The sequence below is a fragment of the Drosophila santomea genome, chromosome 2L (genome assembly GCF_016746245.2).
Source record: "Drosophila santomea strain STO CAGO 1482 chromosome 2L, Prin_Dsan_1.1, whole genome shotgun sequence".
Taxonomy (NCBI): Eukaryota; Metazoa; Arthropoda; class Insecta; order Diptera; family Drosophilidae; genus Drosophila; species Drosophila santomea.
In genome coordinates, this window is record NC_053016.2 from 6,687,232 (window position 1) to 6,709,688 (window position 22,457).

At 42.5% G+C, this 22,457-nt stretch overlaps 3 protein-coding genes across 4 annotated transcripts in view; 1 reads left to right on the forward strand and 2 right to left on the reverse strand.

Moving 5' to 3' along the window:
• The window catches only part of LOC120456656 (discoidin domain-containing receptor 2), a 72,679-nt gene that overhangs the window by 9,694 nt on the left and 40,528 nt on the right, over nucleotides 1–22,457 (reverse strand). For both annotated transcript variants that reach the window (XM_039643599.1, XM_039643590.2), the window contains exons 8-14: nucleotides 21,108–21,315; nucleotides 17,993–18,130; nucleotides 17,600–17,811; nucleotides 17,103–17,250; nucleotides 12,977–13,502; nucleotides 11,170–11,418; nucleotides 10,640–10,732 (exon numbers count right to left, since the gene is read on the reverse strand). In XM_039643599.1, coding sequence (XP_039499533.1) covers nucleotides 10,640–10,732; nucleotides 11,170–11,418; nucleotides 12,977–13,502; nucleotides 17,103–17,250; nucleotides 17,600–17,811; nucleotides 17,993–18,130; nucleotides 21,108–21,315 — 1,574 coding nt within the window. The remainder of the gene's footprint in view (nucleotides 1–10,639; nucleotides 10,733–11,169; nucleotides 11,419–12,976; nucleotides 13,503–17,102; nucleotides 17,251–17,599; nucleotides 17,812–17,992; nucleotides 18,131–21,107; nucleotides 21,316–22,457) is intronic.
• Nucleotides 4,570–5,300, reverse strand: LOC120456678. The gene has a single exon (XM_039643639.2). The coding sequence runs from the start codon at nucleotides 5,275–5,277 to the stop codon at nucleotides 4,885–4,887; it is 393 nt and encodes a 130-aa protein (XP_039499573.1). The 5' UTR covers nucleotides 5,278–5,300; the 3' UTR covers nucleotides 4,570–4,884.
• LOC120456687 lies at nucleotides 5,368–5,690 on the forward strand. The gene has a single exon (XM_039643652.2). The coding sequence runs from the start codon at nucleotides 5,368–5,370 to the stop codon at nucleotides 5,611–5,613; it is 246 nt and encodes an 81-aa protein (XP_039499586.1). The 3' UTR covers nucleotides 5,614–5,690.

The window sequence follows — 22,457 nt, forward strand, 5'->3', positions numbered from 1 at the left end:
TCGCAACTTTTTTGTTTACCAAACATTTTTCAAGTGTCACCGTCAGTGGGGGCGAGAACAAAGGAAAGCTCCTTGATTGAAAGTAATTAAGGGGGGGAATTATCCTTGGCAGGCTAAAAGCGGACTTCCATTTTTTTCTCCTTTATTCCACTATGGAATAAATGCCCACTATGACAAACCCAAACACCATTCAAAAGACAAATGCTCTGCAAATGTGGACATATAATAAAACTAAAAAACTGTATGTTCTAAAAATTAAATGAAAAGAATTAGGGAGTCTTTAAGCTACTTATTTCTATACAAATTCTTTTTTCAATCAGTACGGACACAACTGGTTCAGATTAAAGAGCAAGGCGACTTGACTGCTGCCTTCAACCCGACCTGGCCTTCAATTAGCTATAATAAAGTAAATGATTCGAATGAGATTTTTATATTAACTTTCTGACAGCTTGATGCGGGTAAGCTGTAGCGGCCAAATGGCTAATTGACACTGGGATTGGCCCCAGGACAAGTAGACAGGCTGACAGTCTCTCGCTTCTTGTTTTATATTTTATTTAATGGCTTCGCATTTTTTGGGCACATGCCAAACAATCCCATACTGACAGATACATTCTGAGCAAAAAATATGTAAAAGCTTCCTTGCAGCAAAATTACAATTTCATTGCTTAACTCTTCTGCTGAAGATGTTTTAGAGTAGAACACTTTTATTGGCGCCCAACGTGGGGCCAAACTTATGTCCGAATAGAAGACTCTTCCTTTTTAGTTTGGTTAGCACCATGTCAGCGTTCCTCCTACTTACCTAAAATCCAATAGTCAGCGAAAAAAGGAGAACAATGGAGTGTTAAAAATACCATTAGCTGTGGTATGTGCCTACACGAAAAGGATATTTTATGAATCTCGTTTCATAGACGTGTTTGCAGACTCATCTCAACTTCACACTGCGAAATGAAAACTAAACACAATTAAAACTACCGAACCTGGCACAATTTACACCAAATAAATTTGGTTTTAAATGCCATGGAGCTCATCATATTGCAGAAGTGGGGATTGCTGTTGCAGTTCCTGCATTGCCTGTTGGTTTTAGTTGATTTAATTAAATGCATTTGAATGCAATGCCTGGAAATGCGTACCGCCGGCTCTCAAAACCATCAACCATATGTGGTTCAGCACAAACACACACCCATGCATGTGTTGGTGTGGGTGTTGGTGTTGGGAGTGTGTGTGCCTCCAGTTGTAACTAAAACAAAAACGGAAATGGTAAGCGTATGTTGCTGACAGCACCCTCTGGTCTTATTTCATGGTAAAATAAGTGAAGTCATCTAAGGCTAACGAATGGGGCCGCACGGGTCGAGTTCGTTGTGTATATTTTCATAATCTAAAATGGAGCAAACGCACTCCACAGCAGCCGGGAAATCCAATGAAGCCAAAAAGCTGCGGGCCAAATTCACGTATCATTTGCAGTTGCTCATTTTCACGTGGCATGTATGAAAGGAGACTTATTTTGAATCAATTAAGTCTTGAATGAACCCTGCTCTAGAATACACTTCTTGCAAATCTAGGCTATATACGCGAAAAGTTTCAATGCTCTTTTAATAATTAATGAGATAGTTATCTTCAGTATTTATTAAAAGTTTTGAGAAAGTGATGCTGCAACTCCAATACTTTTCATCTGAAACGTAAATTTACTTGACAGACCTTTTTAAAGAAAATGTTGGGTGGTTTTTAAATTTAAAATGTTTTAATCGGATTAACAGACAGTTGTCAGTGTGTCGTTAGTATGATAATCGTAGAGATTAAAATAATGCGACAAGATAGCAGGAACACATAAGATTTTCCAAGCTTCAATAACCAAAGCATTTTCCTGCAGCTGTAACTATTGGAAGCCCAACTCAGAGGAGCACAATGGGGAATAAATGAAATTTAATTGAACTTTCAGCAGGCGTCTCTTTCCCAGAAAATTTGCAATCTCGCTCTATCTCACATTGAACCCGACTGGAAATATCATTTGAGGGCAGTCTGGCATAACTAATTGAATGCATAATTTACAATTAAGTACGTAAGCTACTTTAATATTTATGTCTATAAATGTGCAGGCCACCTAGAGCTGACAAGCGGACGACCACGCCCCATTCCGCCCCTATTTTCGCCCCTAATTCAGCCCACCGCCCACCGCCCACTGCTTGCCGCCATAAGCCCCAGTTTGCCCGTTATCGACCATCATTTGTGCCAACTGCAATAAATGTCAATTATTCATGAATTTTCAATAACTTGAGTCGAGGCAAAATAGAAAAGTTTCTTTTCGTTTTCATGCCCTCTTAAAATAATATTTTTTTTTTTGTTTTTTTTTTTGGCCACCATTGCCAGCAGCAATGGGCAGCTGGGCAAAAGTTTTTAATAACATGTAAATATGGCCAAGAGCAAGACAGAGATGGTTAGTTGTTGGAATAGAGCAAAGACTAGCTAGACATCGGCGGGCGTTAACTAAGGAGCAAGAACACATAAAGTACGATGCCAAACAATATGAAAAGGGAATTACTGGGGCGGCAGTGAAGGCTAGACAGGGAGGCAAGATGTGGCAGAGCTAGAAGGAGAGAAAGAGGGAGAGGGGACAGAGCAAACAAGTTTGCCTTCAAAAGGCAGCGAACGTGCTCGGCAGGCACAGCTATAATGGTGAATAATTAACAGTTATTAATAATGACAAAAGCAGCTGCCGCCAATGCCATCGAAAGCAGCTTACAAAATGTGTAGCGCACTTTTTGGGGCCATGACGGCAGGAGTCCACTTTTCGACTGCCAAAGGACAGCGGACAGCTCACTCGTAATTTCTGCACAACATTTGCGGGACCTTCGATTTAAAATTCACCGCCAATAATAATAAATATAAATCATTCCCCATCTGTCGCTGGTCGCAAAAGCTATGACAACTTAGCCGACTTCCACCTCAAATTTATGACCAGCCAGTTCAGCTCATCGGCTGTTTCACTTGATCCCATTCTTATTCAGTGGGGTAATTTCAGCTTTATGCCTTATTACTTTCGAGCTAGATAATCATCAATTTAAAGTTAAACTTTTGAGGGATTTGGAACAACTCACGCATACCTTTTGTCGTTTCTTCACAGTATAATATTATTAGTACAGCATACTCCGGCAAGTAATGCACAGTATTAATATTAATCCCTTATATAACTAGTCAACCAGTTCGTAATGACATTCGGCGCTTCAAGTGCACCCCTCCAGATAATCCAATTACTCAACCCGCCTCCCAATCCGCATGACCCAGGACCTTTGCACCTTTCAAATGGCATCGGCCATAACAACTGCGCCCACATTAAGCCCAATAAAATAAATGGCCAGCCATAAATTACATAACGTGCGTCAGTTACACACATTTAACCATTCATCGCACATAGTGAAGTGCCTCGAGCTGCGAACGAAAGCCAACTTTGCAAAATCGACAAGTGCTGTCGTTTTTTTTTTATGCAAAATAATCCTTTGCCTTCCTCGTCGCCATTGATGAATTATAGCAAATTAATTTTACACTAAAAAGTGGCAAAGCCTGGCTCACACACACACACACACACACTCTTATCAAGGCATTTGCATGGCTGACGTTGCGAAAACAACCATATCAAATTCAAATTCGCATAAATTTAAGAGCCTGAGTTTCGAGGGCAAACCGAAGGGGCTGGGAAAAAATCGATGCGCCTAAAAAGAATTGAGAGCTGCTCGGCTTTCCGCAGTGCTGTCGCTTTCTCAATTTCTACACAATAAAAAATTGTACCTAATTTATCAAGTGAATATATATGAATCTAACAAAACAATTTAATTTGATTCATACCGCAAGAATGATTTATTATGATCCCACCAATTTAGAATTCATTGGATTAATAATAAATGCATGTCATTATATTTTAACTATACCTCCAAAGTAATAGAATCTAATGCTATGTATCAATTTAATTTAATATTTTAATTTTTAAATATTTTTTTCTGTGTACAGCATGGCCCCCCCACTGTGAGCAAACTCTAACCAAAGTCAAATCGATTATTATTTATCGTCTGCGGTGAGGGGTTGCTCGTCGTTTGGCTGGTTGACGCGGGGTTGTAAAATAAATTCAATTTACTGGCAAAAAGTATCTAAAATTGAATATTTCACCTGCTTGCAACGTCGTCCCACGTTTACCATTTATCAAAAAACTCAACAGTAAGAATCGTGCGTGGCTGGTGATTGCTTGAATTTTTGCTATTTTAGTTTATTATTTATGTAGGCAGTCTTGCAGAAGAAATAGCTGCAATAAACTAAGCAATGGTCAAACTAAATTCGTAGGGACATAAAAAATATTGATTTTTGGAGTAAACAAAAAATTAAACAAAAAACCTTAAGCGTTCACTTTACAAACATGCAGACTTGGATTTCTGATTTAAAACCAAATTTTTATGAAACAAGTGAATGACCTTTAAGCGCTTGAGAGTACAGAAGGTCTTCTAAAAGCAACAGGCAAAATGTTAAATTAAATTGGGAAAAACAGCTTCCAGCTGTTTGAGTAAAATCAACACGAAAAAAAGGGAATTTTTCAGTCAGAAACGGTTTGGTTTATTAAATATTTGAACCTCGGGCCTTCGTCTATAGAAATAAGCTTGCATAAATGGCGGCCTGCGGTGCATGCTGAATTCAATTTAAGGCCCTGAAAGTGTCGAGAAACATTATGCTAATGACTTCGACAACGACTGAGAGAATATTCGATACTGCCACTGTTGTAACAGTATCTGAAAAATTCACTCTGCGCACTCGAGACGGTCTAAGTGGCATCGGGATACTTTGATTGGGGCTCATGCACAAAGAAGGCGAATCGCATGGCCCCTCAGGCGATGTCCCTCGTCTCAGTTACTGTGTTCTCACAAGCCAATCACTAAGCTCCTGGCACTGGGACAGCATCCGGTCATACCCATACTTCATGTGCACGTCCAGGTCGAGATCATCGTATTTATCCTCGTCGTCACATGCCCTCGGCTTGACTCCTAGGCCAATTGCTGCCTTGTAGACCAGGAATGTGATCAGGCTCATTATCAAGCCGCACACGGCGCCGAAGGCAATGCAAGTGGCCGCCTTGATCAGTACTCCATAGTCGAAGAGTAGATGGTTGTGGAAGAGGGTCAACTGTTTGCTTAGATACTGCTGATACTCCATATTGATTACTGGAAATTTTTGATCTGAGCTGCTCCACACGCCTGCTCTTTCAAATGTGCCCTTTGAAGTGGAGCAGACATCTATAGCCATGGCAGAGTTGTCAAGGCTCAGAAAGTTCTTTACTTTCCAAGTAACTATTAGCTAACGTATCACAATACTACCCAGATCACAAATACTAACATGATTCCCAACCCCATTGAAATTGTCTGTGTCCACGTGGTCCAGCCGATCATTGATTTTCTCGGCTACCTACTATGGGATGTCCACTTCATCGGCTTCCTAGCTGGCGTTGCCATCCTGGGAATCATCCTGGGACTCATCCTTGGGATCTTGTCTGTAATTTGGTATAAGTCCACACGGGACGAGAAAACCGAGCAGAGTTACCCTGAAGAAGGTGTGTTGGCCAATGGAAAAAAGGACACCTAATATTGATGCCCTGCTTTATGTTTATTTGAATTTACAAGTTGGTTAGCAGTCAAGTGATTAAAATTACTGAATCGTGATGGTGCTTTATTTCGCTGTCCATACGGACTCGACTCTAGTGATCGTAGTGATAAAAAACAGGTAAAACCAGGACGGATTTCAGTCTTTGAAAAATGAATACTGAATTTTCGAATCGTTTATTTATTTAAGCACAATGTTTGTTACGCAGCTTATTTGTTGAATTCTTAAAATTTTCTGCAACAAAGGTCAATTCGCTTTTTCAGAGGTTAATGCTTTGCTAAGTATATTTTAATTTCCCAAAGGAAACAGAGGCTAAAAGTGCAATCAGTAAAATAAGCGAACCAGACCGGCATAAACTAAATTTGAACAAAAATTCCGCTCCCAAAAGGATGTAATTCTGGGAAACCCAAACCCCGAGACATTGGCTAAAGAACGCAACCAAAAAAAGGGGCTCAGAAGGAGGTTTTGTCAAAGGACAACGTCTTAAGGAGCAAAAGACGAGCCCCCAAGGCGTAAAGACAATTTAAGTGCCCGCTTAGTTCGCGGAGTTCATAAACAGGACGCTCGATAAAATGAAAAACGTCGGTGCGGTGGTCGGTATTTTTGCAACAAAAATGCATGACACCGCCCAGGATCAGGATGAGCCAAGGACGAAGATGAGAATGAGGATGTGGATGCGGAGCCAAGTAAATGGCAGTCGGCCAATGTGGCATACCCGACTTTATTAAAATTTTGACATCCCAAAGAGGCGGCGGCGAAGGGAGCGGATGATTGGTTTTGTCGTAGTCGTCTGGCGCAGCGAACCAGCAAATAAGCAGCAATAAAATGGCCAAAGTTTTCGCGAATGGTAAACTTTGCACTGCCATTGCAAGAACACAAGTCAACAGAAACAACGAGCTAGGTAGTTTAAGAAAAATTAAGTTTCTGCGCCGCTGCGTTGGCAAAGGAAATGCGTCCTCAAATTTAAGGCGCACTGCAAGCAGAAAGCTCTGAATCTAGCGAATCTTTGCATTTTCAGGCTGATTTTTTGAGAGTTTCCTCTAGTTAAATCTACGAAATTTTGCCTGGAAAGTAAAACATATCGTGCTTATGTGTATTATGTGTACTTATGGGTAGAAAGTACTATGCATCTACATATATAAGAAATAACGAATAATAACTTCTCTGAACAGTAAATTATTTCATATTTTATTTTAAAAACATTAAATTAATTCTGCATAATACTTAAATTGAATAATATGTTATTACTGTGCACATGAAAGCTTTAACTGCAAGGTATACCCTTATGTATACATATATTGTTATGGTCTTGCTCTGTTCACATCAGTGGGTGGTGGGTGGAAATGAGATTAATGTGGAAATTCCGGGCACAGGCGTCGCACAGTGGGTCCAGTTGTAGTGCAGTTACTCATATGTTTTCAGAGATTTAGATATTTGTTAATATATAATTTAGAAACCATTCCTGTGCGGTTTCTTGAAATTAATTTTCAAGGTTTACATATGAACCATATATATTTTTATCGTAAATGCAAATTTGTAGTAGTGTATGTTTTGTGGTTTACGGCTATTGTTTGCTCTACAAGGCCCACTGTGCGGCGGCTTGCCAAACATATTCGTCATTTAAGCTCAACCAAATGTAATATGAAAATCGGGATGAGTGGGGAAATGTCAACGTGCATTCTGCAGTCGCAGTGGCAGTGGCATTCAGGTGGGTGGGCTTGGGTGGTTTTTGGTGGTTTTGGGTGGCTAGGTGGTTGGTTGCCTCTGTGGGGGCTTGGCTGCTTTTTGCTGGGTATTGTGGAATTTCCTGTCAAGCTAATTTCCTTTGGGTGCTGGTGTTTGGTTGGGATCGCGTTGCATTGCCCCAAGTTGGCAGCCCATTGAATCAATTCACCTGCATGCATAAAATATTTTCGCTGAAAAAACAGCACACACACACACACACAGAGAAACATCACATAACATTCTGATATACGTACATGGTGTGGCATACGAGCGTAGTTGTATGCAAAATATTTCAAACATTGCATATTTTATAGTTTATTGACTGCAGCGCGCCACTCCTGCTTCATAGATTATCAACTAGTTTGGGACATCGAGTCCTCCTCCTGCTCCTCCTGCCCCTCCTTCCCCTCCTCCTCATGCTAGCCTTTTTTTCCATTTACGTCGCGTAGTTGACACAAAATGAGCGCCACATAGGGCTTCCCAATGGGGTACCGCCATCCCCCCCCCCTTCCACTCCCTTCCCTTTACCAGGACCTCCTGTGTGTGTGTGAGTGTGTGTGTGTGTATTTGTTTCATTCGCCGCTTTCAGCCTTGACTTGTTTGCCAATTGCAGCAGGAGCTCTTGGTGTGTCGTGTCGCTACGTTCGGGAATTGTTTTGTATAGCAAACACCCACCACATAAAATAACTTACATATATGTCGTAAACTGTATGCTGTACACGGCCATGGGAGTACGATTTACATGGCAGACCACTCGGGTCTCCCGGCAGGTGTTATTAAAATTTATGTGCGAAAAAGGTGTCGAAAACCGGTCATTTCCCAACGGGCAGTCAAATGAAATGGACCGCCGAAGTTAAAGTTATCTTCTTAGCTTGGTTCAAAAAATTATTGGTTATCCAAAGTATAAGGCAGAAATATTTATATTCTACTTAATAGTTTTCTCAGCATAGAAACATTTATAAACTATCGTTTCACTAACAGAGCAAATATTTTTAAAAAAGACAGGATATCGAAATTTTCCAAATAACAAGGTATTATTACGTTGACTGGTCTGAAGTTTTAAATATAATTAAGCATAGATTAACAACGTAATAATTTGTTTTTTTTTTTTACCCGATTTTACCATTTAACACTGGAACGACTAGAGCTTTTGTGACCCTAATATTGTCCAAGTGCCAGTCCGCCAGATTGTAGTCAATCTGAACTCATTTCGAAAGGACCCACGACCCATTACATGGAGATAGGAAAACGGGGAGTGGGGCATTACGTGTGTGTGGTGGCGGAAAGTGCTAGATTCTGCAGAGAAAGCAAAAAACGGCCAGCGTTCAACTAATTTCAAATTAAACTCAACGTTAGCTGAGCAAAGCCCAGGCCACCCACTCCCATTATCCTTTACAGTCCTTTACAGTCCTTCAACGTCCTTCTAGCAGTGCCACCCAAGGACTATCTCGAACAATTTTTCAGCATTTAAACACTAAAGTGCCAAGCTAATAAACGATATTAGTGCCAAAGCTCATTTCAACAAATATTGTTAGTGTGTGCGCCGAGTACGTATGTATGCGTGTATACTTGTGTGCATGTGCATGTGTATGAGTGGCTTGTGGCAAGGAAACTGAGCCAGAGTCCTGCCGATAGTCTGCTTGCCCCATCCGCTCCACCCGCGTTGTGCAAACATTTTCCAAACAGTTACCAAATAAAAATGATTAGAAACGTGACTAAGAGTGCAAAAAATGTTATTTACTTAACTGATGCGAGCTCTGGGCCAGCAAACTCAGCTGATGATGTGGCGGGACGGGACAATACACACGGGGACAAAAGTTTGCTGCATTGCAGTTTGCACAAGGATGCTGCAACCATCGACATTTTCCAAATGTCCGACAAAAACTTTCAAATTGTGTGAAAACTGTGGCGAGCAGCGGCCAATAAATGCATACTATAAATGATATGACTCTTCACATGGCAAAATATTCATATTCGAATAAAAAATATTTTTAATAATATATGAAACATAAGAATATATTAATAACACCGAAACTTGAGCTTTCTTGTTCCTAAAGCGTACGGAAAAATATGGATGGCAATAACAAGAGAAGGACATTCTTAGAAAGCGAAATAAAATGGACATTGCTCATCCGTCACGTTGGCCGCTTCCAATGCCAATTGCTGTCAAATGGCATATTGCTTTACTTATCCAGCATTTATATCTAATTTTATTGTTGTGCCATCAAAAGGGCGGACTTGCGGCCAAGTCTGACAATTGCGTGCCCCGAAATAGCACACTTTTCTTATTGGATTTCAAAGGAGCATTTTCTCGAGCGGCTGGAGGAAAGGTGAGCTGCGGTGCCAGGTAGTCGCTATGTGTACATATCTATTGATTTGTTATGACTGAAACGAAATTGGAGGACGAGCAGTGCTCCTTGCTCCTGGCTGGCTGCTATAACAACATTTTCCATAATATATAGGATGGGATGAGAGCAAAAAAGCGAACGAGAGCCAGGGAGAAAAATATTCGCAAATACATGACAGGGGGCTATTGCCTGTCGGTCCTTCGTTGCCGGCTCCTCGTTGACATTTTCATTAGCAAATTAATTTTAATTGATTACATTCTATGCGAGGAGGCGCACACAATGCTTGTGGGTAGCTCGATATATTGAATTACCAGTCCATATAAATGCATATACATATACACCTAGCCTCTTTGCCCGGTGTACCTATAAATCATTGGAGTCGGCGACTAGGCAGAGTCGAATAATTCCATTAAAGCAACTTGAGAGCCATTCAGGGGGGCCTCCAAAGATCATACAATATGAATTCGTGGATATCGAGTTAAAAACCTGTGCTTTTAGCCCGACTTCTCCCAGGGGCGAAAAGTTAATGGTGTCTGCAAAAACACGCTTGCCTTCTGGGTAACAAGTATTGCATTACATTTGATACTCAGCGGATTTGCACTCGAAGCTGGCAAATTCGAACCAGCTTCGTTTTGTGTTTTGCCAGTCAATACATTTTAATTAAGTATAATTATTTGTATCTTGAATCACATAATAGGAACACGACGTGAAGTGCACATTGTCTGCCTGTGACAAAATAATCCATTACCTCTTGATGAAGCCCAACGACACTTGTTAGAGTATTTTTCGTATTTTTCGTATTTTTCTTTGTGCCCATAAACACAAAATAACTTCAAGATTAAATGAAAAAATTCACGTCTGCTTGAAGTACAAGAAGGTGGCTGGGAAAACACCTGCTCCCCACATCGAAGGAAATTCTTATCTTTGGCACTTACCTTGTCGCCAGATCCCGATGAACGAAATTCATTTGCTCCAAATGCTTCATGCCCGATGCAATTTGTGTGGCAATGTAGACTAAGCACCCGAAGCTGTGCCGCAGACGTGTAAGGATTCCGATTCCGATTGCGATTGCGATTCCGAGTGGAGGAGGAGAGCACGGTGGGAATACAGAGCGGATGCGGAAGATGCCAGCGTCAAATGAGAATTTGAAAAGTTTTCAAATGCGACAACGTCGCCAAAGTTGGTGGGGTGAGCGAGCCAAGTAACGAAGTTTCCACATCCGTTGGCGCAATTCGGTGGTTGGTCCATGGGTTGGTTGGTTGGTTGAATGGTTGGTTGGTTGGTTGGTTGGTTGGTTGGGATCGGTGTTATCATTGAACACGAGGCCGGAAGTGTCGCGTCGGCAAAAGGCGTCGGTACAGGAAGCACGATAAAACGCACCCAGAAAAAAGGGGGGAGAAACAACGCATTAGTTGAAAAGCACTTTCCAGCACACTTTTCTTTTTTGTGGGCGAAGGGTCCTTACCTAAGACTCTTCTTGGCCATCAGTCCGCTGGTCTCGGCCACGTGCTCCTGCAGGAACTGGTTCAAGTCGCCCAGGCAGTGCGAGTAGTCCTGCACAATGCAGATGGGCTCATCCCGCAGGCAAGCACCCACCAACCGGGCCACATTGGGGTCGCTCAGCTGGGCCAGCTGCTTCGCCTTGCTGCGGAACTCCTTGCGCAGGTGGTCATTGGCTCCTGGTCGCAGGGTGGCCACTGCCACGAGGGTAGCACTGCGATGGGGTGCAGATTCGGTTAGATTGCTAGGAAATGACGAATATTCCAACTTGGGTGGTAAAAAAACTATAAACAGAGCTCCCAAATAGTGACGAATGCAAATAAATGATAAAAACACCTAAAGCCTCAAGAAGAATGCAGACACGTAGCAGCTCCTTCTTAAAAAATTGTATACAATAGCTAAACGAAAAGAGCTCACCAATACTCTGCGCTTTTCTATATGCATATCTACAGTAGTCTCTACCCCTGCACGCACATTCACCCGGCGTAGAATTCAATTTTGGCTCAGTGCCGAATTATGCAAATACCACAGAAATTGTTCAATTTTTGGTGCGTCCATTCGCAATGTTGTGGCTTTGATTTTCAACGTCTATTATAATTTTCACCTGCGGTCCAGGACAATAAAATCTATCTATTGTCTGATAACTGTCTCTCCAACTGTCCATTAATATTTTAGCAGACTGTTAGGCCCCCGGGAGCGGCAATGCGTACGCCCTCGAAGTTGCCTCTCTTCTGCCGCCCGCAAAATGCTCTCTTCTGCCGCCCGCAAAATGCCCTATTCCATATTAAAATCTGTCTGGATGTGTGCAGGTCGTTTTGACTGTGTGTGTGTGTGTGTTAATTATTTTGCATACATCTGTCTGAGTCTCGGAGGTTTCTCTGATGGTTTTGCAGCCACTGCAGGGACTTCCTCACACTCCACTCCGCGTGCCAAGCGCCGCAGTGCTGGGCAACTCTGCCTGCTGCCTGGGCAATATTACGTATACGTAATACGTTTTGTGGCTTTTCAACCGCAAAACTATTAAAGCAAGCTGGCAAATCGAATTGTTACGTAACGTAACGTATTAAAATGTGCCAGAAGCAGAATATTGGCCTGCCACCAGGATATTGTTCGAAGCTTGACTCTAATTGATTTTTGCGCATGAAAACCAACGATGGACGTTGAGTCGGGGTATTACAATAGTCATGGGCATATATTTCAAGTGATCCAAGGGGGTTGAGTCTGCGGAAGAATAATAGAGCTGGGAGCGAAGGTTATGTTTACATCTATACATACATACATACATACATACATTCAGAGGCTTGCGGTTGTAACATGTTTGATGGATGCAAAAGCCTGTCAACCCGCCATTTACCAGCTAGAAACGGAGAAACGGACTGATGCTGAGTAAATGACCACACACAGAAACAAAGTTTCGGTAGAAATCAAGTAAGTCTGCTGTTTAATTGCTTTATCTTACTATTTTTGGTTGAATTTAATAAGAACAATAGACTATCAGTTACCCATTGATGAGCTGAGGACTATCTTTCAATGGGAAATTGTTTAAGATGCAAAACGACTTTTCAGACTTTAAGGTTGTATAAACGCGGGTAACTACCACTAATTTTTGAGCTTTAAGACTCCATACTGACTAGTAGCTAGGTTTGGTAGATCTGAACTTCTGCACCAGCCCAGTTTACTAAAGATTAGCCCTCATCCCAATGTGGAATGGTTGCTTGTGTGTGGAGTGCCGAGTTAAAGGGCATTCCACTTGCTGCACTGGCTGTACTTACTTCAGCACATTTGTTTCGCACAAATGCAGCTCACCAAATACGCCGGAGCCCAGTTTCTCGACGATGACCAGCGACTGACGTGGAAACTCCTGCACTTGGCAATTGGCCCGCTCCTCGTTAATGTCGGCGAAATTTGCGCTCATATCCAAATTGTAATGATGCGGTTTGACCACGCCCCCGCCCCCTCCACTGGTGGGCGTCGTTGCAGCCGTGGTCGAGGAGCTAAGGGATCCACTGCTCTGGGAGCCCGGTGGCGCCACGGGCATGGGCTTGCTGCAAACTGGCGTGGCGGCGTAATATTTCTCCGGCGGCGGTGGCACGGGCGGCGAAGGTAGCGGCAGTGGGGCCGCATTAAGAGAGTTGCGTGCGCTGGCGGTCACTTTGGCTGCGGCAACAACGAATTCAGGACTCGATCCTGGTCCAGGACCCGTGGCCGTTCCGCATGTCGAACCGCATGGCGGGGGCTTGGGCAGCAGCTGCTGCATGTGAGGCACCGCATAGTCCTGGCACACAATGTCCGGCACATCTGCAATTAGACGGAGACGGGTTAGTGCTAATTTTGTGCTATAAAAATCCAATGTTCCAATTAGATGCCCCTGAAATCTGTACCTATTCGGATTTGAACAACAAAATTGGTAGTCTACTAAGAGTTTCGTCGAATGGTGGACGACAAATTGTGTGTTTTTCATTCTCAAACACAGATAGAAGTATTTACCTAATATCAAAAAATTTCCAAAGAATTTATCCCAAATGTTTCAGTGCTTTGGTTAACCACAACTTGATGCGTTGGTGAAGACAAGAAATGTTCAAGCAGCTGCATGCTGGCCATAAAAACAAAGTATTTGCTTCCCTCTGCATATGATTCAGTACAGCTTTCTGAAGAAGTGCAATAGTTTGCATTTTGTGGATGTTTCCTTTCTCGGCTTTTACAAATCTTTGTCTTCCTTCGTTTCCAGCGTTTCCGTCGGTTTCATTTGTTCTGTCCAAGTCTTTTCTGCCTTCAACTTCAAACTTTTCCCATTTAGCCATAAGGAAAAAGGAATGTGGAAAGCGGGAAAACGGGATGGCACAATGGAGGAGCATTTGGGCAGATGAGAAGTTTAACCTTAGGGATAGGAAAAACGGCGTGTGGCTAAAAACTAAATGAAATTAATTGCAACTTGACGCCCATGATTTTACTGTGGAACAAAAGCGCGCTCTTGGGGTCAAAATCAATTTATGATAACCGTCAAAAAAAAAGGTTCTCAGGATTTTCCCAAAACAGAATTTGGTATCAGTTGTGACTGGACAATTAGGCTTGGTAATAGTAATTTTACTTTGTAATGTTTTGTAACAAAAATATTCCGAAGAAATTGATGTTTTAAGATTTAGGATTTTTTTACAATTGAATTTTCTTAAAAAGGAGATTGCTGCACCAATCTATTAAATACTTTTTCGAAAAAACCTGATTTTACTTAGCAGTTGGTTTAGCTCTAATGGGTAACTGTTTATGTGGGCTTGTTGTTTTCGCCTTAGAGTCCTTTTGGATTCGTTGTGGCCCAGAAAATCTAGAAGGACATAATAACATAACAGCCAGAAGACGGGAGACAGATTGGGCCACAGTCGAGCCACAAGGACAGTCGCAGGCACTCACCGAACGTTAATGACAAAACTTTTCGACGAACGAGCGAATTTCGTATGCAAGTCCTTTGAATGTCTGCACGTGTGTGTGTGTGTTTGTGTGTGTTATCTACAATTGTGTGCACGTATATGAGTGTCTATGTAGCGGAGCAATCAGGACCCTCTAGTTTTGAAGTTGCACTAAAGTTGTTGGGTCTTACTCGTAGAAATTCAAAATACTCTACTAGCATAGACATTTGTAAAATAAAAATGCGTTTGGCGCTTAAAATTTATTTATACAAATAGTATTCTCTGATTTTATAGTGCTTTAAGCTGTAAAATTATGAAAAATTTTGAAAAAGTGCTGCTTGAAATATTATGTATGTGCTTTAGCATTAAAGAGGATTTTTCACGTTACGTTTTTTGAAAGGGTCAATGCTAAGTTGTTTATTTGCGTATTAAAGCTAAGTTGTTAATCCTTAAAAGCGAAACTGTGTGCTTTTAAATCCCGTTTTACTTTTTTGTTGATATTTTCTGTTCATGAAGCCAACATAAAGGAGAATTCACGAAATTCATTGCAGAAAGAAGGTAAATTTGGGACTGCGTGTCAGACTGACTGGTGGAATATGGACGACCTGCTTTCAAATGACTTTCGTTTCTCGTTTTCTGCTCAGTGCTATTGCAATACTTATTTGCATGCAAAGTTATTAAGTTCGTGAAATCCTTTTTTTCCCAAGTCTGTGCTTCACTGTCCTTGTGGTCGTGTGCAAATTGCCAGTTGACTTCAAAAATATAGTTTAATTTGAGTGACTCGAGTAGAGTCGAGTTGAGCTGTTCCCGTTCAAGAAGTTTTGCAGCCGGCCCGAAGTTTGAAGCACTCAATTTGGAATCGCGCGAGACTGTGCCGAGTCGAGCCAGCAACTCAGCCATTTTTGCCTTTTTAATTTATTTCAACTAAATTAAATTAATATACCAGTCTATGGAATTTCGCAGCGGAGGAGGGAGCACGGAGCACCGAGGAGCCATGACAAATATTTGCTGCCCAGTTATAAAATGCACCCAAAGGCAACGTAAGGAAACTTTTTGGCAAATGACTGGAGCGCATGGAAGGCGTGCTGTAAACGTTTATGATGAGTGGGTTATGATGTGGGAGTTGGATGAGCAGGCTATGAGGTGGGGCCTGGCAGGGAATCCCTACGAGAATGTCCTTAGACAATCCGCACTGCATGATTACAGTCGATCTTATGTGAAGCAGATAAGCGCATCTTACATAAGCACTCCAAGCTGGATGGTCGTGCCACAAAAAATGCGTAACCTGATGCACCTGCAGGCCAACAGAGGAGCATCAGAATTCATTACAATTTACGGAGCACAGGTCGTAACTTCTAACTGCAGTTTTATGTCCGTGTGGCAATTAAAACCGTGCACATGTCGCACACAAAAAAGGGCCACACAAAACATTCTGCTAGCCGGATGAACTGGTAATACCCTTGCTGGAAAATCCAGTGACTTTGCTGGGATAAGCGGGGAACACAAACAGGAATTCATTGACGTTATATTTCTCTTCATGATTACATCTACAACCAGCAAATGTGGTATAATAATGGAAATCATAATAGTTAATAAAAAGTGATGATCAAATTTATTATGCCTAAAAAATATTGTGGTTGGAATAGAATTCTGCATGATTTATAAACAACTTTTATTGTTTCTGTTTCGAATACCTTCCTTTCAGCCTGCATACGCATACCCTGCAAAATATTCCGAAAAAACCGCCTGGCTCAGCAATTCAAAATTATGTCCTGCGGTGCCAACAACGCTCTCTTTCAACCAGTTTTTTTTTGAACCCCTCCCAGTTTCTTTGCTACATCGCTGTGAACTCCGCACCACCAAACTTTCGGATCCATGTTGTCCGCTAAATTAAGCATTGCGTTCTCGGTCCTGCCCCCATTTGCCATTTGCTATCGTGCCGCAGGAACATCTGCATGTCCTGTCACGGCCAGGACGCAAAACATCAAACTCATCAAGAGCGACACCAACAGGCCGGCGTACCAGTCGCTTCGCAGGGCAGTGGGATTGGCAGTTGGATTTGGATTGGGGTTGAGTTTGGGATCGGGTGTAAGAGTAGGAGTGTCGTGCCATCAAGTGCTGGGAGCTGGGAGACCACTAGTTCCATGGCTGGGGGCCAGTGCCCACACATCATTGTCATAGGTGCATCTGCCATCAGGATCTCCTAACACTCAGCACACAGGTTTTAATGGTTTAACGCACTTCATTTTGCTGAGCCAGCAAAGCTCATTTGCCCAAAAACAGCGATGAAGTCTCAAATAACAATGAATAAATTTTAATAACAATATATTTAAATTTTAACTTTAAACTTAAGGTACAGCATGAATTTAAGCTCTTCAAGAAAGAGTAGATGAAAAATATTTAATGCAAACACTCTGAAAGCTCTTCTGGCACAGCCCCACCTCACACTCTTCACCAAGTACTGGAATTTTCTCGCAGTGTGCTTTGACCGACTCACCTGTATAGTCGGGTGATACATGCTGACGCTGCAGGTCATTCATGGGGCAAGCACTCGCCGCACTGGTGTACATGTTCGCGTTGAAGGGCTCATGGTACAGACTGTTCTTGTCAATGGACGACTCATTGTCATCCATTGTTGTGACCACCTGGGGGACAAAAAAAAAATAACGGGTAGTAGATGGTGAAAAAAACGCATGTGTTGCCCGGGGCGCTTTTTGCATTCCGCTGCCCGGTTACTACAGTTTTTAATCATGATTTCTGGAATATGGTCGGCGTTTGTGCTCCGATCTATTTTTTGGGTTTTATGCTGTGCTGTGCTGTCCTGTCCTGTCCTGTTGGCCCCGAAGCTGCTGACATGCATCCGGAATGGTCCAAGGATCCAAGTCGAGGATGCCGGCGGGAAGCAGGGTTGTTATGCACTTTGCATGTTACATAACCCGGCGAGCTTGGCGGAATGCATTAATGGCAACTGGAGGATGGCGCTTAGGCGCTTACCTTCAGGACACCGTTGCCGTTAAGTGTGTCCGGGTTGAAGTTGTGCTGGAAGGCATCCAGTCCGTTCTCCCTGCTCCTCACGTGCTTGTTGCGAGCCACTATCAGCAGTATGAATGCCACCAGCAGCATTATTATTGTGGCCAGCACTGTGATTATGACGCCGACGAAGCTCGTCTCTGGTTCCTGGTGGTCAATGGGCTTTGGAGATATAACTAGGTGAGGAGATTTCAAGGATTTTGCATTAACTTTCAGAAAATAGTTTCACTTGAAATAAACAACTCGTATTTATTCTTATGTAACTGAAGAGACAATTTAGCAGTAAGGGATTGAGTTGATTGAAGTACCAGTGATGAATGATATCTGCGTAGTGACGATATAATATACTCTACCCACCTTGGGTCGTGTGCTGGCTGCGTTCACCTCCGCTGCTAATCGCCCGTCCGACTTCATCGCGCTGCAAAGGATACTCAGATGTGGACGGCTGTTTCTCGCCATTCGGCAGCTCGTCCGTAAAATTGCCAACCACGGGAACTGAAAGTTAGAAAGAAAGTATTTAGAAATGAGCCCTTTTCTTTTAATTGAGTGAAAAATATGCTCTGAAGGAAAGCTTATTGCTTTCCCTGAAGGATATTGAAAACTATATCTCTGGACCCACGTTTGTTATCCTTTTTGCAGGAGATTCGAAAAAGTAAGTCCACCTACTCCGAACGAGGCGTGGATGGATGCTGTCCGCCTTGATAAACTGCCTGCACTAATGGGTCCTGTGAGCAATTAGGGGAAATGTGGCAACTGGGAGAAGGGAGCGACGAAGAGCGATTATTATGATGAAAAATGGCCAAGTGCCACGCGTCATATCAGCGCCCCAACGAGAAGGAGTGACAAGTGAGGTGGGGAAATCCGCGAGAAGCGGAAGTGAGAAAGGGGCATTACGACGAGCTGTAGGTTTACTTGGAGGCGTTGGAGCGTACGTCAGCGATTGTTTGCTCCTCCGCGGACTCGATGTTGACTTTTGCCCCGACGCAGACCAAACATACATATATCCATCGAGGGTCCAGACAGTCGTCAATAACGACGAGCGACAACAATAGCGACTAGACCAATGGCCAGAAAAGTTTACCCATCGCTCTGTTGACTTTAGTTTTTTCTATATCCTTTGCCATATCGTTCAGATGCATTTCCGCCTGGAGCGATTGCTGAACCCTGCTCGCTGGATATTTAAAAACAAAAACGTACAAATTTGTATAAATTTAGAAAGAGTCGAAAAAAAAAAAACATTTAACAACTCGGGGGGATATGCTAATTTGAACAGCACTTGGCATTGATTTTTCGCTTGTGTTTTCGGTTTCGCTCCTGCCTTCGCCGCCTTTTATTTTCTTTGGCAACAAAAGTTTTTTGTATACTTTTCGGGGTTTGATTTTAATATGCAAATAACGTCGATGGAAGGGTTTTGCCCAAAATGTCTGGCGAAAAGCGGTATCGAGATTACTAAAGACAACTTCGACGCGCCATGTGCACAAGGAATCCATTTTAAGATGGCTTTAAATGTTGAATATACGCTGTTTCCAATACAGAATCACACTCAGCTCATAGTTCGACTGTCATTAGGGAAATTACAAATCGAATTCACATTTCGAGTGCTGTCAAGGCCAGCTTATGGGTAAAAGAATCAACCGAATTGAGCAGCACATTTCCACAGCATTTCCATCCAGAGACATCTTCATCCTTCCATGCGACACACACATCGCCACCCAAAGCGATTTCCAATTAGAAAGGATTAAGCAGGACAAGCTGCACAAGGACTTAAAGAGCGAGCAGCGAGCAGCGAGCAGCGAGCAGCGGAGTTATTGAAATGATTTTGAATGCATTCATTCAGTGATTCGGTGAGTGAATGAATGAGCCAACGGATGACTGACTCGTATGCACCCAAACGGCAAATGAAGCGAAGAAGACGGGACGAGCGTTGAGCAGACACAAAGCATGTGCTCCATTTGCAAAAATATATTGCAACGTTATTGATTTATCTAGGTAAGTGTTCCGGCTGAGCTTAACTACGCTGCCGAGCAGTGGCATTAAGGGATAAGACAAATGCAAAAAAGTAAAAGCGAAACACAAATCTCTCTGAGGAGGACTAAGCCAGCGCCATGGGCACAGATAAAAAACAAAACACACACACACAAACAGAAGGGTTTGGCATGTGCGACATGGCGCACTGGGAATACTCTACAATTCAATTTATCGCGAAACTACTAATGTACTTTTTATCGCATGTTTATTAATTCTGTAAAAAGAAAATGTAAAGACACAATCGCGTGTTCAATTAGCACGAACAAATATAAATGAGCTTTGGTGCGAAACAAATGTATTCCCCAAGCAAAGTGGTTCAAATTGACTGCTGGCCGTTAAAAAAATCGGACTTCGCAGGTACATATGTGCATTTCGCATCCTTTAATTTGGTCTAGTTCTGTTGGGTCCATCGAAAACATCGATCTGAGGAGTTACACAGATTATATTTACTCGCAATAAGGTACACACACACACACACACACAGCAACGGAAGGTATAACATTTTAAAACAGAATGCATTTCGAGGCTGACGAGTGCGATGAAAGCTTCTGGGAATCCGGCTCGGCTGCTCATTGAGTTGCAAATTTCAAATGCACAAAAGGAAGGCAACTCATTTAATTTTTACAATATCCCAGTGCTTCAGTTCAGTTCGGTTCGCTTCGGCTCGGCTCTTAGTTCTGCTTCCAGTGGAGCATATGCAGCCGGATTCCCCTGCGTGTGTGTGTAAGTGTGTGTGTGTGTGAGCACTTCCGTTTCCGCTGCAACGTCACAATGGCAGTCGAGTTGCAGCAGCAGCAACTTACTTCCCACCTCCCCCCTCTGCACTTTGTATCACTCTATGCGCAATTGCACACGGCAAGGAAAAACAAAGCTGCCGGCTACTGAAGCTCATGGGTGAGTCAAGTAAAAATCGGTCCACATACGAGTACTAGTGTGTATGTAAACTCCCCCTTCTCAGCACGGCTGGTAATAAATTTTGCACCATTGAGCGAGAGTCGAGCCCTTCTTGATCGGGTCTGCGAGCTCGTTTTTAATTAAATGCGCAACGATTTTTAGTGTCAGTGGGAATTTTCAATGGATGAGTGCTGTGTTTGTTGCTGCCGCAGTTTATGTTTGACTTTGCCACCGTTGGCCCTCTCACGTAGCTGGTTGTTTCTGCCATTTTGAGGGCTTAACTACGTACATATACTTTCAGCGGTGCTCAAAGGATGCAGGATTCCATCAGCACACACACACACACGCACTCTTGCGGGACTAAATTTGTAAATTGTAATTGGTAAAACTGTTAGTGAGGCCCAATGTTTTTAAAGAAGATACACACTCACTAACTGTTTTAAAGTAAAGTATATTTATAGCCTAGTCATAGGTACGCTTTTACCCTTTTAATTGAAACACTGCCTACCGAATATAAAAGTGATATTTTTGTTTGAAACCCTTTGCTTACCGGATATAAACGTTATCTCGCTTATCATCATCCAGCGGGCGGCGAAGTACAGATGCAACTGCAGGTAGCGCCCCAGGCGATGATGCAACTTGATGGTCACGTCGCGTGCATGGTCCAAAACCAGGTCGGGCATATAGGAAAACTGCACCGGCTCGCCGGAGAAGTGGCGACCGCCAATGCTGAAGAATACCTTGGCATGGACAAACACCTGCAATAAGGAAGCGAAGCGGAGTTAGAAGGTCAGATCATTTCTATCTTTTTATTGTGTATATTAGACCTAGTTACTTTCAAAGAATGTTTACACCGTTCGTAGCAGCACGAATTCGATTAATTCTCGCTTGCTTCTTTGCCAGCTAATTTATACAGAGTTCACATACATAGTTGTATCTAAACACTTCATGTGAAGGCGCTGAATTAATATTCAACTTTCGTAGCTAGCGAATACATGGACAGGTGTTGGTGGGCACACCTTTTCCGATTGTGTGAACTGTGATTCGTAAACAATTAGTATGTGTAATTTTACTCACTACCACCAATTTTGGGTAAAGCCACAAAATCGTTTTTGGTCACTTGTGAAAGCGACTTGTAATATAATCAAACAAAAATGCTTTGGACTGGTTGTGTCGCCTATTTTTGGACAGCCGGATGTACAGTGTTGTGTGAGTTGTAGTTTGCAGCTAAGAATGGCTAATGAGTTGTAGATAAAAAGTTGTTGATAAAAAGATTTGAGTACCGTAAGCAAAAACCCACTTTATTGGTAACCAAATAAAAGTTAAGTTACTTCAATTTTAAAGTAATCCAACCCTTGTAATCAAATTATTATGTCTGACGATATAGATCATATTTATTACAATAACATTTGTAATCTGGTCAATTTTCTGTAACTTACGATCTACGGTGTATAAAGTTCCGAAAAATGCGTCTAATTATGCGGCTCTGTTCCCCAGTAAACCGCAGACTTTACAACCAATTGGCAGCAGCTTTAAAGCGGCATATAAAATTTCAATTACCACAAATCTCGGATTTGATGCCGCCACTCGGGGCGCAGATGGAGTTTCATAGATTCACCTGGAGGCAGAAGGCAAGGAGGAACTCAAGAGCCCATTAGGCGCTCAATTCTGGTTTTCGTTGCCCCGTAATTTACAGAGCCACTATGTCGTCGACTGTTATGATTTTCATTTTTACGACTTTTCATTACCATTATCATTTGGTTGGACCCCGGCTTGGTTATCAAATGACCCATTAGTCATGAAATTACGTAGAGAGCTTCTCAGCAGCTCAACGTTGGCCACTTTGCGGTCGTGCCGTAAATAGTGGAAATGCCGTTTATGACGCATTGATAAGCCTCAA